The 14,601-nt window shown below is 39.7% G+C and overlaps 1 protein-coding gene across 2 annotated transcripts; it reads left to right on the forward strand.

The window, feature by feature from the left end:
- The first annotated feature begins 12,623 nt into the window (after positions 1-12,623).
- On the forward strand, positions 12,624-14,601 carry LOC105050619 (nuclear transcription factor Y subunit C-6). Of its 2 annotated transcripts, none has more exons than XM_010930705.2 (2): positions 12,624-12,855; positions 13,707-14,601. In XM_010930705.2, the coding sequence occupies exon 2, from the start codon at positions 13,723-13,725 to the stop codon at positions 14,248-14,250; it is 528 nt and encodes a 175-aa protein (XP_010929007.1). In that variant the 5' UTR covers positions 12,624-12,855; positions 13,707-13,722; the 3' UTR covers positions 14,251-14,601. The 2 variants fall into 2 exon arrangements, with proteins under 2 accessions (XP_010929007.1, XP_010929008.1); XM_010930706.4 differs by lacking the exon at positions 12,624-12,855 and adding an exon at positions 12,883-13,627.

Here is a 14,601-nt window from a genome sequence, read left to right on the forward strand (position 1 = left end):
GTCCCAATGCCTTTGATCGCACAGCTCGATCCATCCGGCAAATATACAGTGCTCTCACTGTTCTCCATGGAGTCAAACTGCTCCTCTCTGCAACACACATGATAGGGGCATGCAGAACCTAATATCCACTACTGGGAAGAAGTAGATATCTCGTCAGATATCTCTAGGACATCTCCATCTGAATCACTGTCGGCCGTCGCTATAGCAGCCACCGTCCGATTTTTCAGTTGAGGGCAATCTCTGGCAAGATGCCCCAACTCTTCACACCGGTAACACCTGGTTTTGCTCAAGTCCCTCCTGGACTTAGACCGCCCTCGTTGCGATCTCCTGTCGCTCCGTCTACCGCCTCCTGCACCTCCAGAAGCCACCAAAGCTGAGCTATCGCCACCTGAGCTCGAAGCTGGGTTCTCCCTCCTGAGAACCTCATTCTGGAGTATCGCCGCGGTGACCTCGTCCATCTTGATAGTGCTCTTCCCCACTAGAAGAGCAGTCACCAAGGACTCGTACGAAGAGGGAAGTGACGCCAGCAAAACCAGCGCCCTGGTCTTCTCCTCAACGTTCTCGCCAACGCTGAGAAGGTCGGTGAGGATCTTCTGGAAGTGGCTCAAATGCTCCTGCACGCTCTGTCCCTCAGTCATCCGCAGTTGGTAAAACTGCCTCTAGAGGAAAAGTGTGTTGGTGAGAGACTTCGCCATGTACAACTCCTCGAGCTTCGACCACAGCACCGTCGGAGAAGTCTCGCTCAGCACATGGATCACCACCTCATCCGTCAGGTACATGCGGATGGTACTCACTGCCTGCATCTGTAGCCGTTTCCAATCCCGCACCTCCATGGTGGTCGGCTTCTCATCGCACAAGAGAGCATCGATCAACCCCTGTTGGATGAGCACGTCCTTCACCCTTGCCTGCCACAAGGAGAAATTGCTCTTACCATCGAACTTGTTGATCTCCATCTTGATTGTTCCTGTTTTCTCCATCTTCAGTCTTGCTCACCACCACTGCAATCTGCGTCCTTGTACCGCCTTGCTCTGATACCACTTGTTGGGTGGATGTCTGGCCAGGACACCACCTCCCAAGATCTTTTCAGTACCACGCGATGCAGCAGGAAGAAAGAAGAAACAAAACAAAAGAAAAACAATCAAAATACGTGGATCAGCCACAAAAGGGCTCGCCTCCACGGGGCATGCAAACTTCACTATGAAAAGAAAATTTTACAAGAGGAGACCTCACCCTCAACCCTTGTACACCCAATTCTCTCTCATCTAAAGTTTCCCTCACAAAAGCTCTCTTTCTTTTGGAGACCCCCCTGAACCCCTGAAGAGCCTGGCGACCGCTGTCCAGGAGCCTCCTGCTCCTTCTCTCACAGCAACCTCACGCCTCTCTCTCTCCTCTGGTTCGTACGGCCTTCGTATGGCGAGAAACCCGAGCACCTCCCCTTCTCTGTTCGTCTCAGGCCTTTTTAAAGGCTTAAACGTAGGTTTAAACTTGATCAGAGAGGGATTAGGAGTTCTAAACAAAGCCAAAAAATCCTCTGGACCGTCGAATCAAGACCGGGATCTCTCTGGGCCGTCCGATCGTGCTCCGGTCCACGAAATAGTGCCGTGGACTGCGAGAAACGTGTGGGAAATGCCCACGCGGTCCACAGGCCGCGCCGTGGACCGCCCGATCCACGGTGGACCGGGGCAAGGGGGCCACTCCACCGCCTCGATTCTCGTGCCGACTTCAAAAGCTCGTATCTCCTCCATCCGAGCTCCGATTCAGGTGATCTTGGTCTCATTGGACTCCGTTTTTCATCGCGAACCTCGCTGTGGGCTCAATGTGGGTTGAATCTCGAGGTGTCAAATCCTAACAGATTAGAATGGACGAAAAAAATGAACCAACTGAAGCCCACAATAGAAGCTTGGGATTCCTTTGTCCCTCCACTTTCATGGAGCGAAACGCAAGAATCTTTATTTCATAACCAATCTGCACACAGTGAAAGAAAAAAATTTTATGCATCGATATAATAAAATTGATATGGAGTATACTATTCAATTATATTGGAGTACGTAGTCATTATTTTCTAACATACATTTAATAGCATATTTAATATCTATAATTCTATTTTTTCATTTAAAATTTTGAATAACATAAATGCTCCTCATGTTCTGAAAAAATTATGACATTCTTTAGCTATATTATAACATCCTACGGTTAAATTATGACTTCCTGTACACAAGAAGTGATATTTTTTTTTCAAAAATCATAAAGAGAGAAGGATATTTTCATCACTGAAAATTTACTAAATTTTTAAATAATAAAAATATTCTTCCTTTCTTTATGATATCTTATGGCCGAATTATAAACAGAAAGTCATAATTTGATCGCAGGATGTCATAATATAGTCACAGGATGTCATAATTCTTTTAAAAAAGAAAAGATATTTTTATTATTCAAAATTTTAAATGAAAAAATGAGACTGTAAATATTAAATGAGGTTGGAAAGCGGTGACTACATGGCCCAATCAATAGAGCATCACATGCGGTGTACAAAAAACTAGCTTAGAATCTCATGTGATGCACGGTATATAATTATTTTTTCAAATAATATTTTTATAAATTAAAATTTTAATATAATATAAAAGATATCATAGGTGATATCAAATATTCGAAATAAAAATATAAACTCAGATATACGTATCCTTTTGTCTGGTTCAAAGTTTGTAGCATATCCAAGTCCCCTCATCTTCAATACTCTATGAGAGCTAGGCAATCCAAAAGGAGCTAAGCATCCTATATTTATTGATAGACAATAGATAGATTGATATACCATTTAGTTTAAATTTAAAGAATTAAAGTTTGGAAATAGGTATTCATACTGGTTAAGCCGTTCACTATTTATCATAAACAGTTGCAAAGTTCATGAGAAATCCATAATCAGTTATTACTATGCAATGATAAATTCATTTAAAATTATCAAGAAATCTCTTTAATTTATGAATTTCTCAATAATATATATAGACAGCAGAAGCTAAAATCATCCATCATCAATTTTTTTTTCACTCAAAAGCATTTCAACAGATTGTGGATCTTAGTTCGGCGACATCATAAAAATCTATAATTTTGAAATATTCATAGTGCTGACAATAGTCTTTTAGGTTTCATTTTTAACACCAACAACAGTGTAAAAATATGAATAAAAATATAATAAAATAAAATAAAAACTTTCATTTGTATGGTTTTTGGTTAATGAAAAACTGCTGGAAGAATCAAAAAGCCATACAAAATATAATCAAACCTGCAAAAAAAAAATCTTGTTTGAGTAAAAAAAAATAAAAGATTGAAAAATTTTAATAGATATATCAATCAGACTCACCTGATACCCTGATTGCTCCATTGCACCAGTACATCCCTCGACATGCCATTCTCAAACACGATCAAAAACAGCTGGCAAGACCATAGCTCCTCTCCAGAATCCAAACCCCTGCGCTCCCCCTCTTCCACCTTCCCCTACTGCGGAGCACCCACCTCAGCTTAAATATTAATTAGATTAAATTATTTTAATAATATTTTTATATTATAATATTTATAAATTTTTCTAACTTTTTTATTAAAAAAATTATTTCTAACCCTTTAGACTCTTCATTTCAAGAATAATAAATATATTTGATATATTTTATTTTTCTCTCTTCTCCTTCCCAACATCCATGCAACATCACATGCTGCCACCCCACACACATTTATTTGTCCCTACGGGTGAGGGGTCCCCGAATTTTCCTCCACTCCCCTCTATTTTTTTTCCTTCTCTCCATCCCTTTCTCTCTTTCGAACTTTCTCCGACCCCTGCAGCGCATCCTCCCACGAGCTTCACTACTTCTTTTCCACCATCGCCATTGCCATCCTTCCCACGAGAAGAAGGCTTAGGGATCCGCTCGATGCGGTCGCCAAGGTCGGTGACGATGCTGACACCGATGAGGACACCTCAGATGATGCCACACACATGATCCTCATAGGTTTCCCAGGCCTCCCGATGCTGACCACGTCCCTGATGCCCTCTGCCTCCTCACCGCCTTGGCTAGCCACGGCATGGCCCCCTCAGCCCTCTGCTGCCCACACCGCCACAATGTCCGAGGAGTCAACACTTTCTCGTCAAAAGGAAGGTTATTTCAGGTCGAGTACGCCATCGAGGCTATCAAGACAGTATATTTTCCCCATCTTTTGGTTTTCACTGGGTCTAATTTCATTACAAATTTTTAGTATGCATATGTTGTTTTCTTTAATCTTTGTCAGTTGGAGTCGACGGTAATTGGGTTGAAGACGAAGGAAGGCATGGTGCCCGCAGTCGAGAAGCGGGTGACTTCCCCCCATTTGTATCCGCCTTCTTTGTCTGATTCTCATATGGTTGAGAAGCCTCCGCTTTCTCTTGCCGTCATCGGAAAACTCCTTTCGCCTCCATGGCATCTCTCGCTCCCATGCGGTTTCCTCGTCGGCCCGTCCGTGGCTCTCTGTCGTGTTGAAATCAAAGAGAAAAAAAAAAATACTGCTTTGAAAATATGACAATCAATAATTATATATATATATATATATATATATATATATATATATATATATATATATATATATATATATATATATATATATATATATATATATATATATATATGATGAATAGATGCTTCTTCTCCGAGAGGCTTCCGTTTTTATATACATATATTAGATTACTCACCGTGAAATTGGGTATCCTGAGAAGAAGTTTCGTTGAGTCTACGAGGGTATCAATGGTTTGGGCCTGCTTCATAGTATTGGAGCTTGCAAGACTTAGAATTGGGTGTTGGGCTTGGCTCGGGTCTTAGAAATTGATGCCTTGATAAATTTGGGCTAGGATCCGGATCAGGACTAGGACCAAGCCTTACGAAGTCTGATATCAATTGATGGGTGCGACTTGTGGCCTGGCCCCGAGCTAAGCCAGCCCATCAAATGCAAGGTTTCACCAAAGATAGGGCCTATGTGCACACCATTAATTTCTTAGTATGGCCGGAGGTTGTGCTCATTAAAAAACTGGGCAGAAGCTTCTCAAAACAACCACAGGATTAAAATTAGGTGGCAAAAAACTAGAATGGGACCTGCTAACGTAACTGGTCTCGTTTGAAAAATACCCAAATTGGAGTTGGCCCTAAAAATATATCCATGTCGAACTTGATGCAGTTGGAATATGTGTATGGACTTGAACAAGTCTGGCCTATTTAAAGAGGAGCATCATTCTCTTGGTCTGGCTTGGAAAGCTAAGGCCCAAGTTTCAAACCACGTAAATCAACTACCAACTTGTCAATTTAATAAGATGGATCTTTCTTGAATATTTAAAATGGATTTTTTTTTTTTTAAATGTTGGCTTGCTATTTACTATTTGCTCAGAGTTTCTTTTAATAAACAAAATATTATTATCATAAACTTTATTCATATTTTTGTGGTAGGTTGATTCAAATACAGCCTAAAAACCTTAGAAAGTTAAGTACGTATTTGCATCTCTCCTGACATAGTGAAAAAATTTACGTGATCCGTCCCACGTTCGAATTGCCACATCTATCTAAAATCTTAAGAAATTATCTAATTCAAATCCATCATTAAGCATAGGATTTGGATCTGAAAATTTTGATTTGAAATGGGGTTGATCCAAGATATTAAATCCTAAGACTTGCATGGTTAAAGGGTCAAAATTTGCATGACTAACATATTACATATAATACTAAATGGATCTATAATTTTATATGATATTTCGAGTCTGGATCGACAATGAAATCTTCACTTCTGTATCTCTACTCACACGTAATTATGCATTAGCATGCTTAACGGATTTGGATTCTGATCCAACCTATTAACTATGCTACTTGAACGCTGACATGTTTATCGGATGGTCTGGCTGATCTGCTCACCCATCCTGCCCTATCATGTAAATCCACCAACAAACAAATCCTTTGGCGTGTCAAATACTTTCTTAAGGTTTCAAGTCTTTGTTCAATAACCATTAGTATTGACCCATGGATGTGAATGTACCAAATGCCATGTATCTAACCCACTTGGCACCTCTAGGCTCGAAAGTTTCTATCTATATCTCTTTCAAGTTGGACTAGATTTAAGAATTTAGACCCCTTGGATCCCAAGCGTAGAATCCTTTTGGTTTTGATTGGTGGGCCCTTTTTTTTTTTCCCAAATTTGGATTGGTAAACACCTTGACCTGCATAGCAAAAGCTAGCTCTTCAAAATAATCATGTTTCTAAAGGCAAAATTGCCATGATCTAGATGATGTTTTTCATCTAAACTTATGTCAGCATAGAGAATATTTCTTTCATATAAGGCAGACCAAGTTTTGTCTTCACATAAATGGTAGATCATAAAAGCTTGATTATGTTATGATGCTTTAAGTTGCAATCGGGTCATCAATTAACAAAAGTCACCGGAGATAATTTGTATATTGTAATTGTGTTTTTTTTTTTATTTTTGGGTGGTTGGGGAGGAGGTGGGGTGGTAATAATACTGATGATACGGCGGAGATGGTTAGAGATAGTAATGATGTAGTGGGAATAACGATGGTTGTGATGGAGATAGCAAAAGCATTATTGTTATCGTATAAGTTTTTTAAAAAATATTAAAAAAAATTGAAAAAGTTTTGTCTTCATGTAAATGGTAGATCATAAAAGCTTGGTTATGTTATGATGCCTTAAGTTGCAATCGGGCCATCAATTAACAAAAATCACTGAAGATAATATATATATTGTAATTGTGTATTTTTTATTTTTGGGTGGTTGGGGAGGAGGTGGGGGTGGTAATAATACTGATGATACGGCGGAGATGGCTAGAGATAGCAATGATGTAGTGGGAATAGCGATGGTTGTGATAGAGATAGCAAAAGCATTATTGTAATGATGTAGTGGGAATAGTGATGGAGATAGCAAAAGCATTATTGTCATCGTATGAGTTTTTCAAAAAATATTAAAATAAAAATATTTTAATTTTATTTTTTATATTATAAATATTTTTAAAAATAAAAATAAAATAATAATAATATTAAATTATTTTTATTATTTTGATTTATATAATTTTATTTTTAAATATAAAAATATATAATTATCCTGTTATAACTCAGCATATTCAAATTGTGAAACCTTTTAGCATAACGGAACTCTAAATAAAACGTAGGTTAAGATGTTGAAAACCAGCAAAATATATATTCAAGGCGTCAGAAAAGTGGATTATATTTTTTTATTTTTTTATAAATAATATAATTATTTTATAAAATAAATATTTATCTTTGATTTCAGCGTCTTGATAAAAATCTTGCTGATTTTTAAAAAATATTAAATGTTCCTTAACCGCAAAGCAGGCGGTGGGTCAAAACCGACGTCATCATCCTTCACACCTATAAATTACAATCTTTAAATGCGCCCATGGATTGCGGGCCGATGTAAATGACAAAAGCTGCTTCGAACAGTGGTGGTTTGAAGACTTCAGACTTTTCTTTTTTTTTTTTTTTTCTCCTCTGAGGAAGAAGAGAGACTTTGGACATGGTCCTGGAAACAAACGTACAGATCCAACACCTTCGAACAGATAATCCCATTTCCATCCACCATTTTTTCTTTTTTTTTTTAACCACATACCAAGAAGTGATAGCTCACCTTTTCTCCAGAGTCCTTATTTTAGATTCAAATATACTTTGTTACTCCGGATAAATCCTTGTATGATCCTTTTTTTTTTTTTTTTTCACACGTAAATCCTTATTTCTTTAGCATTAAGACATAAAAAGACTTCCCAAAACATTCAATTTTGGTCGCCACAATAAAGAACCTCAACTCCATGGGTCTATGACTTCATCCACTATTTTTATATCCATGTTGCACCACGTTGGTGCCCCATAATTTACGGCTCACAGGACCGGCCTAGTCAAAACAAGCATCTAATAATTAAAACTAAAAAAATTATCAATTGACTCAGTCAACCAAAGAGTAGATGGTATATCGTCAAAGTGGAACGCTTGGACAGGAATTTGGAGTGAACCAATGGGAGCACCATCTCCCAAAGGCCTATATATACTGCCATATTGGACTACAGTGGATCAAACTAAAGATCGGAGGAGGTGAAGAGAGCATCCACAGCAAAGCCATGGTACCAATGGTTTTCGAGTCCCACAATAGCGGCGATGTGATCTTCTGCGTCATCATCGTGTGGCTGTCGATCATTTCCATGGTCATCTTCGCCTCTGTCGATGATGCGAGCCGCCCCCGTAGGCGATCCAAGGCCCATGGGGGACCGGTGTTCGTCGGAGGGAAAGGCAGTAGTAGCTCCAGTGTTTATGGCTCCTACCTATCTTGATGGCTGAAGAGAGGAAGGAAGATGATCCTTAGTGGGGATTGCACATATAGACTACAACTAATTGAAGGTTTTGTTAAATAGTTCTAGTCTTCAAACGTGCGGTAGAAGACATTTGGAGCTATATATGTATAACCTTTTTTGTTCTCTTGTATTTTCCTTTGTTCCTTTTGTTATCTCTCATGCCATTCTTGTCAACAAGAATAAGATTTGCATGTAGAGTCGAATTTGTAATTGTCGGTTTCATATATCTAAATAAAGTTCAGAAGTTGTATTAATTAATATCTATGATGTTTTAGGGTGATTCTTGCTTAGATGCTATGGAAAACGAGAGAACGATGATGTTGGGAATGATATTTGCACGAGTACATACTGGAATATTTTCAAGTCCTTGGACACCTTAAATTTTCCTGGTAGGTTGTCAACTTTTCCATAACAATAGCAACATATACACTTGTGTTTGATAATATTGTAGAGCTATAACAACACTATATGCTTGCAGGCTAGCTTGGCTTGATTTCTCAGACAATTTTAGATTGATCATGTAAATGAGTGATGAACTCATGGAGGATGCTGTAGGATGAATAAATCTTAATAACATGGATTAAACCTAGGTGGTATTTGAGGGATCTAGGGTGAGGTTGATTTAATCCAGTTCATTTGTACGTAATTCATTTTCGAAATGCACTATTAATGGGATTTTTTTTTAAATTTTTTGAAAAAAAGAACTTTTAGATAATTCACTTGGTTTGCAAGGTTATTCGCAATATCTCAAGATCTTAGGATTAAAACCACGCAACAAATTAGAGTGTGATAAGATTGAGACCCCCAACCTACCAAAACAACTGCAGCTGACCTACCAAACAATGGGTCCCTAAAAAATTGCAGGCCATTTTTTTCTTTTCTGGCCCTATGGTTGGTAGGGTTGGGAAGCAATTTAGTTGGCCTTATCATTTTGCGTTCATGATTGAATTAGCTAGGTAACAAAACTATGGTCTGGCTTAGGCTTCTGAAGACCCACCCTCGGTTTCCCACTTAATGCTGTCCTGCAGAGGGTACCTTGGTTGTTTCTAGGTAGTGAAAAGCACAAGCTTAGCGACTTCAACATACTTTGGTCATGGCATTTATGCCTCCCCTTTCCTCATAAAAGCGTAGCACGATTTGCTGGAGTGTCATGTTATTTTGGTGCCATCACAGGATGGGCCACAGGGTGGACCATCTACGGCCATTTAATTTCGTATGTGACAGCAAATGACTGTTTTTAGGATTTTGGGTTGTATCTTTTGAGTGAAAGAATAATTAATTTTTTTTTTTTTTTTACAACATCGAGCATTGAATCGCATCTTATAGATGTGAAGGACTTCAATCTTTTTCTTCCATCTGTATGTAAAGATTTCGAAAAAAATATCATACAATTCAACTGTTGATATTACCAAAAAAAAAAAATTATTCTTCCATGCAAAAGATACACATAGGATCCTTCCTAGGGTCTATTATTGTACCCCCAGCATCCAAAAAGTGACAAACAAAGAATGAACAAAAAAAAAAAAGATACCAGATGCTAAAACTGACATCATTTCTTCTTCTCTATATAGCTAACATGTGTTCTTCATCAATTGATTAAGTTAGTGCCATTGATCTCTTTCTCAAAATCTAGAAAACTTGGGCAATTATGATCAATTGATTTGGCCTTATAGTTTAGCTTTCATTCCTACTCACGTTCTAATATGATTTCAAAAGAAAACTGAGAAATACGCTCTAAAACTAAGGTGACATCATATAGACCTAAATTCAGCATGTAATCAATACCTGCCCATGAGTAAGATAGGGTCAATCAAAGCCAAGTTGAGTTCGAGACCGGTGGAATTGAATTTAACCTGATCAGATTTGATCGGACTCTATTAAACTTAACCAAGATTTGCTCAAGAGTGTGGGCACGGCTGACACAATATGAACTAAAATGAACTCAACCTAGCTACCATGATATGCAAGTGAATGGTTTATCGATTTAAGTAATTATAGAGCCGATATCAACAAGCCAATGCCATCCCAAGCTCCGATGTACAAAATGAAGGGTTAACCTTATGTTGTTTTCTAGCATAAAACAACATCTAAAAAAAAAAAACAAAGTGAATTCAAGCTTGACCATGCTATATATAATCATGGTTATGATGGGTACCAAAGTCCATTTGGGTTGGACTTAAATTAGGTTAGACCAGACCCAAACTGCCTCACATGCACCCCTGCTCTAAGACCATGATAATTGAGTAAAGAGAGCGGAAATATGGGCTGCCTGAAACTTAAGAGGCCATTTGTTTTAAGCATAAGTAAAGAGAGCGGAAATATGGGCTGCCTCACACGCAAAGTCTACTGCCGTGCTGGCACCCTCCCTTCCCTTCTCGTCCTATCATTAAGCTTTGACTTTTCCACAAAATGATTTGTAGCAATCCAAATTTTAGCAAATTTTAAAACTATAAACAATTGAAGACCCGCTTTCCGTCTCTAGGAGAACAAGCTTCCCATAAAAAGCACTCAAAAAAAAAAAAAAAATCACCACAATAATACAATATTAGCGTCGGCCATTGATATACTTTTTCTGGAAATATAGACATACAAAAATCCAGTTCATAACATAACATAACATAACGTAACATAGCGCACATGTGTCCACAAAGAATACACGTGGCTTTTGAAGTGAGGCGCGATTCCCTTGAAGGGGAGATGGCCACTTGGTATTCATTTTGAGTATCTTTTAACCATACCATATTCAACGCCGTAGTTTGGAAGATTTATCAGAGGATTGACAGACAGACTGGGTTGGGCTTGGGCCGGCCTCAAGTCAATGTGGAACCAAAGTTAGTCAGGTCTGATCCGGCCCGACTCGAGCTTTATTTCTCGGATCGGGCCTCAGGCTTTTCAGATGGTGTGGTGTGCTGTGGAGGCCATGGCTACGACAAGAGAGGGAAGGCAGCAGCAATAGACGGAGAGGAACTCGTGGTGGTGGCGAGAGGGAAGATGAGGTCATGGCGATGGCGAGAGGGAAAGGACAGGTTATGGGAACTTGGATTTTGTTCTTCTTTGATACTAAGAGTAATTGAGCTTCCGCTAGCGATTTTATTGGGCCAGGCCTGGGCTTGGGCGGGCCAGACGGGCAGCCCAAGATTTTAACAGATCTAACAGAGGATCCAATTGCATTAAAAAGAAGTATATTAGACACAACTACCATAGTTTATCCTGAAGCGAATTCCATCAAGGAGAGAGAACACTTCAATTGGAGTCATGCACTTCGTATGGTCCATTCTATATTAATTCTTACAACACATAATGTCTTGTATACATTTTAAGTTGAACTGCAATTTTCTATGCTTCAGTTAAGTGCTAAAGCAAAGAGGGTGGATGTCCAGCATATATTCTAGATATGCTTGATGCTGGAACTATCGATACTAAAGTGTTATTATGTGCTGCGATGCTATTGGCATTTTTTTTTTCTATATATGTTATTTTATATGCACAAATATTTTAATGATCATCTTTACTAAGTTCCATTCTGTTGCTATAGTGATTCTACAAATTCCTTAGTTCTTTGTTTTATTTTATATATAATGAACTCGAATCAACTCTCCTCTCCTGTGTGTGTCTTCCATACCATAAAAAAGCTATCATCTGTTACCCCTTGATCTCTCACTCCACCTCTTTTTCTTCTTTGAGTGGTAGTCAGTTGCTAATAATTATTAGATCTAGCAACTAAAAATCTCTTTTCTCCCTCTTTTTTGCAACCAAGCCCTCACCCTCATCACTATATCTGGTAAGTGAGAGCTTGATCTCTCTCCCTTTCCCCTTCTCTTTCTTTCTCTCTTTTTATCACTCTTTTCTCCTCTTGGATTTAACTAAGAATGCCTATTTGAATCAAAAGGGAGAGAGTGTGTGACTTATTGTTCTAGAGGTAGGAGTTGTACTTGATGGTGAAGTGCATTTTGATGTTGTGGTCAAAACAGTGAGTAGACCAACCTTATGGTCCTGAACAATTACCTCTAAATAGAAACAAAAAATAATAATAATAGTTTTTTTTTTTTTTTTCCCTTCCAACATTCTTCTCAACCATGATAAAAAAAGAGTTTTTTATTAAAAAAATAACTATAAATATATCTTTATAAGGATAAAAATAACTTCAATGTATACGTAACTTCACATTATTACCATATTTTTTGTTTTTTTATTTAATTAAATCCCATTGTTTTTTTTTTTTTTTTGGTTGTTTAATTAAATCCCGCTTCAAGGTGCGGGTCACTGGCTATCAGCCCGAGCCGCGTACTAATGTTTTGTGTGAGTTCTGTGTAGGGATTGCGCTGCACTTCCATAAATATTTTCCATAAGAGAGACGGCATTCCAAGCCTAATTCCACCCCCAACACTTTAATCAAAAAAACTCCACCCCCAGTACGATTCCTGGCCTGTTCCTTAATTCCATCGTCCCCTGTTCGCTCTCCTCTCGATTGTTCTAAACGCCGTCGGCAAGGTATGAAATCCAAACACTGCAGCCTCTCACCTTCCTCCTCCCTCTGCCCCTTTTTGCTCATTTTTTTTCCCTAGGCACCAAGCTATGTTTCCTGTCTAAACCTCGTTCTCGAATTCTAGCGTCTTGTTTTCTTCCCTATGACAATCCCATGCCTCTTCAATCCAATACCTAACCCTAAAATTCCACTCGCTTCCCCAAAGATTCCATCTTTCCGCTTGTACTCCCCCTTATTCCACTAAAAATCTCACCTTCCCCCGCGTCAGTTCAGCCCGGATCCCTTCTTCCTCTTCTACCCTCTTCAATCAAATCCTTTCGTTCTTAAATCAACAAGATCGGATTTTGGCGCCTGGGTCTCGTTAGACACTCCAAAATCCTAGTTTTTCCTCAAAAGATCGGATTTTGGTGTCTGGGGTGTGTTTGATACCCCTAGTCTCTTTGTTTTTCCACAAAAAGATCGGATTTTGACGTTAGTTGTGTTCGATACCCTAAGTTCCTTTGTTTTTCGTCGAAAGGATCGGAGTTTGACGCCTGCGGTCGCGTTTGGTACTAGCAGAATCCTTTTCCTCCAAACGATCGAGTTTTGACGCCTTGGTAGTGTTTGATAGCCCAAAATCCTTCATTTTTCCTCCAAAAGATCGGATCTTGGCCTTTGGGTTGCGATCGATGCCCTAATTTCGTTCGTTTTTCCTCGAAAAGATCGGATTTTCACGCCTGTGTTATATACCCCAAATTCCTTCGTACTTCCTCAAAAAGATCGACTTTTGACGCCTTGGTTGTGTTTGATGCCCTAAAATCCTTTATCTTTCCCCAATAAGATCGGATTTTGACGCCTGTGTTCTGTTTGATTCTAGATCGAGACCGAACGGAATGGATCAGCAGGGCCATCCCACCCCTCCAGTGATCGGCGTCGCTGCTCCCGTTCCCTACCCCGCCGCCGCCGCCGCCGCCTCCAGCGGCCCCTACCAAGCCTATCAGCACCTCTACCACCAGCAGCAACAGCAGCAGCAGCAGCAGCTGCAGATATTCTGGGCCGACCAGTACCGTGAGATCGAGCAGACCAGCGACTTCAAGAACCACAGCCTGCCCCTAGCCCGCATCAAGAAGATCATGAAGGCTGACGAGGATGTGCGCATGATCGCCGCCGAGGCTCCTGTCGTCTTCGCCCGTGCCTGCGAGATGTTCATCCTGGAGCTCACCCACCGCTCCTGGGCCCATGCCGAGGAGAACAAGCGCCGCACCCTCCAGAAGAATGACATCGCCGCGGCCATCACCCGCACCGACGTCTTCGACTTCCTTGTCGACATCGTGCCGAGAGACGAGGGGAAGGAGGACGTGCCCCGCCCCCTTGGGGCCCCGCCAACTGATCCTCTCTCCTACTACTATGTCCCCCAGTAGCTGCATGGTGGCAATGTGAGTCCTCCCAAGCTATTCCTCCTATCCTATATTGTGTTGTTTGCTTTGACTGATGATTTAGTTTTGAATATGGAGAGTTGGGGACTCGTCTGTTGTGATGGTGCTGGAAGAGAAGCGAAGAAAAACTAATTATCAATATATTTTGCTTGTCTTGTCTATTGTGGGCTTTCTGTGGATGGGTTTCTTTTATTCAGATTTATCCCATCTTAATGTATGTTTGGTGACCGATGTATCTTATGCCATCTATCATTGTAAGGCTTGCTGATGCTTAGTTATATATGGGTTCGACTGAGTAACAAATTGATATGCATATACTTCTGCACATTATTGGAA

Source organism: Elaeis guineensis, chromosome 8 (assembly GCF_000442705.2).
Source record: "Elaeis guineensis isolate ETL-2024a chromosome 8, EG11, whole genome shotgun sequence".
Classification (NCBI taxonomy): domain Eukaryota; kingdom Viridiplantae; phylum Streptophyta; class Magnoliopsida; order Arecales; family Arecaceae; genus Elaeis; species Elaeis guineensis.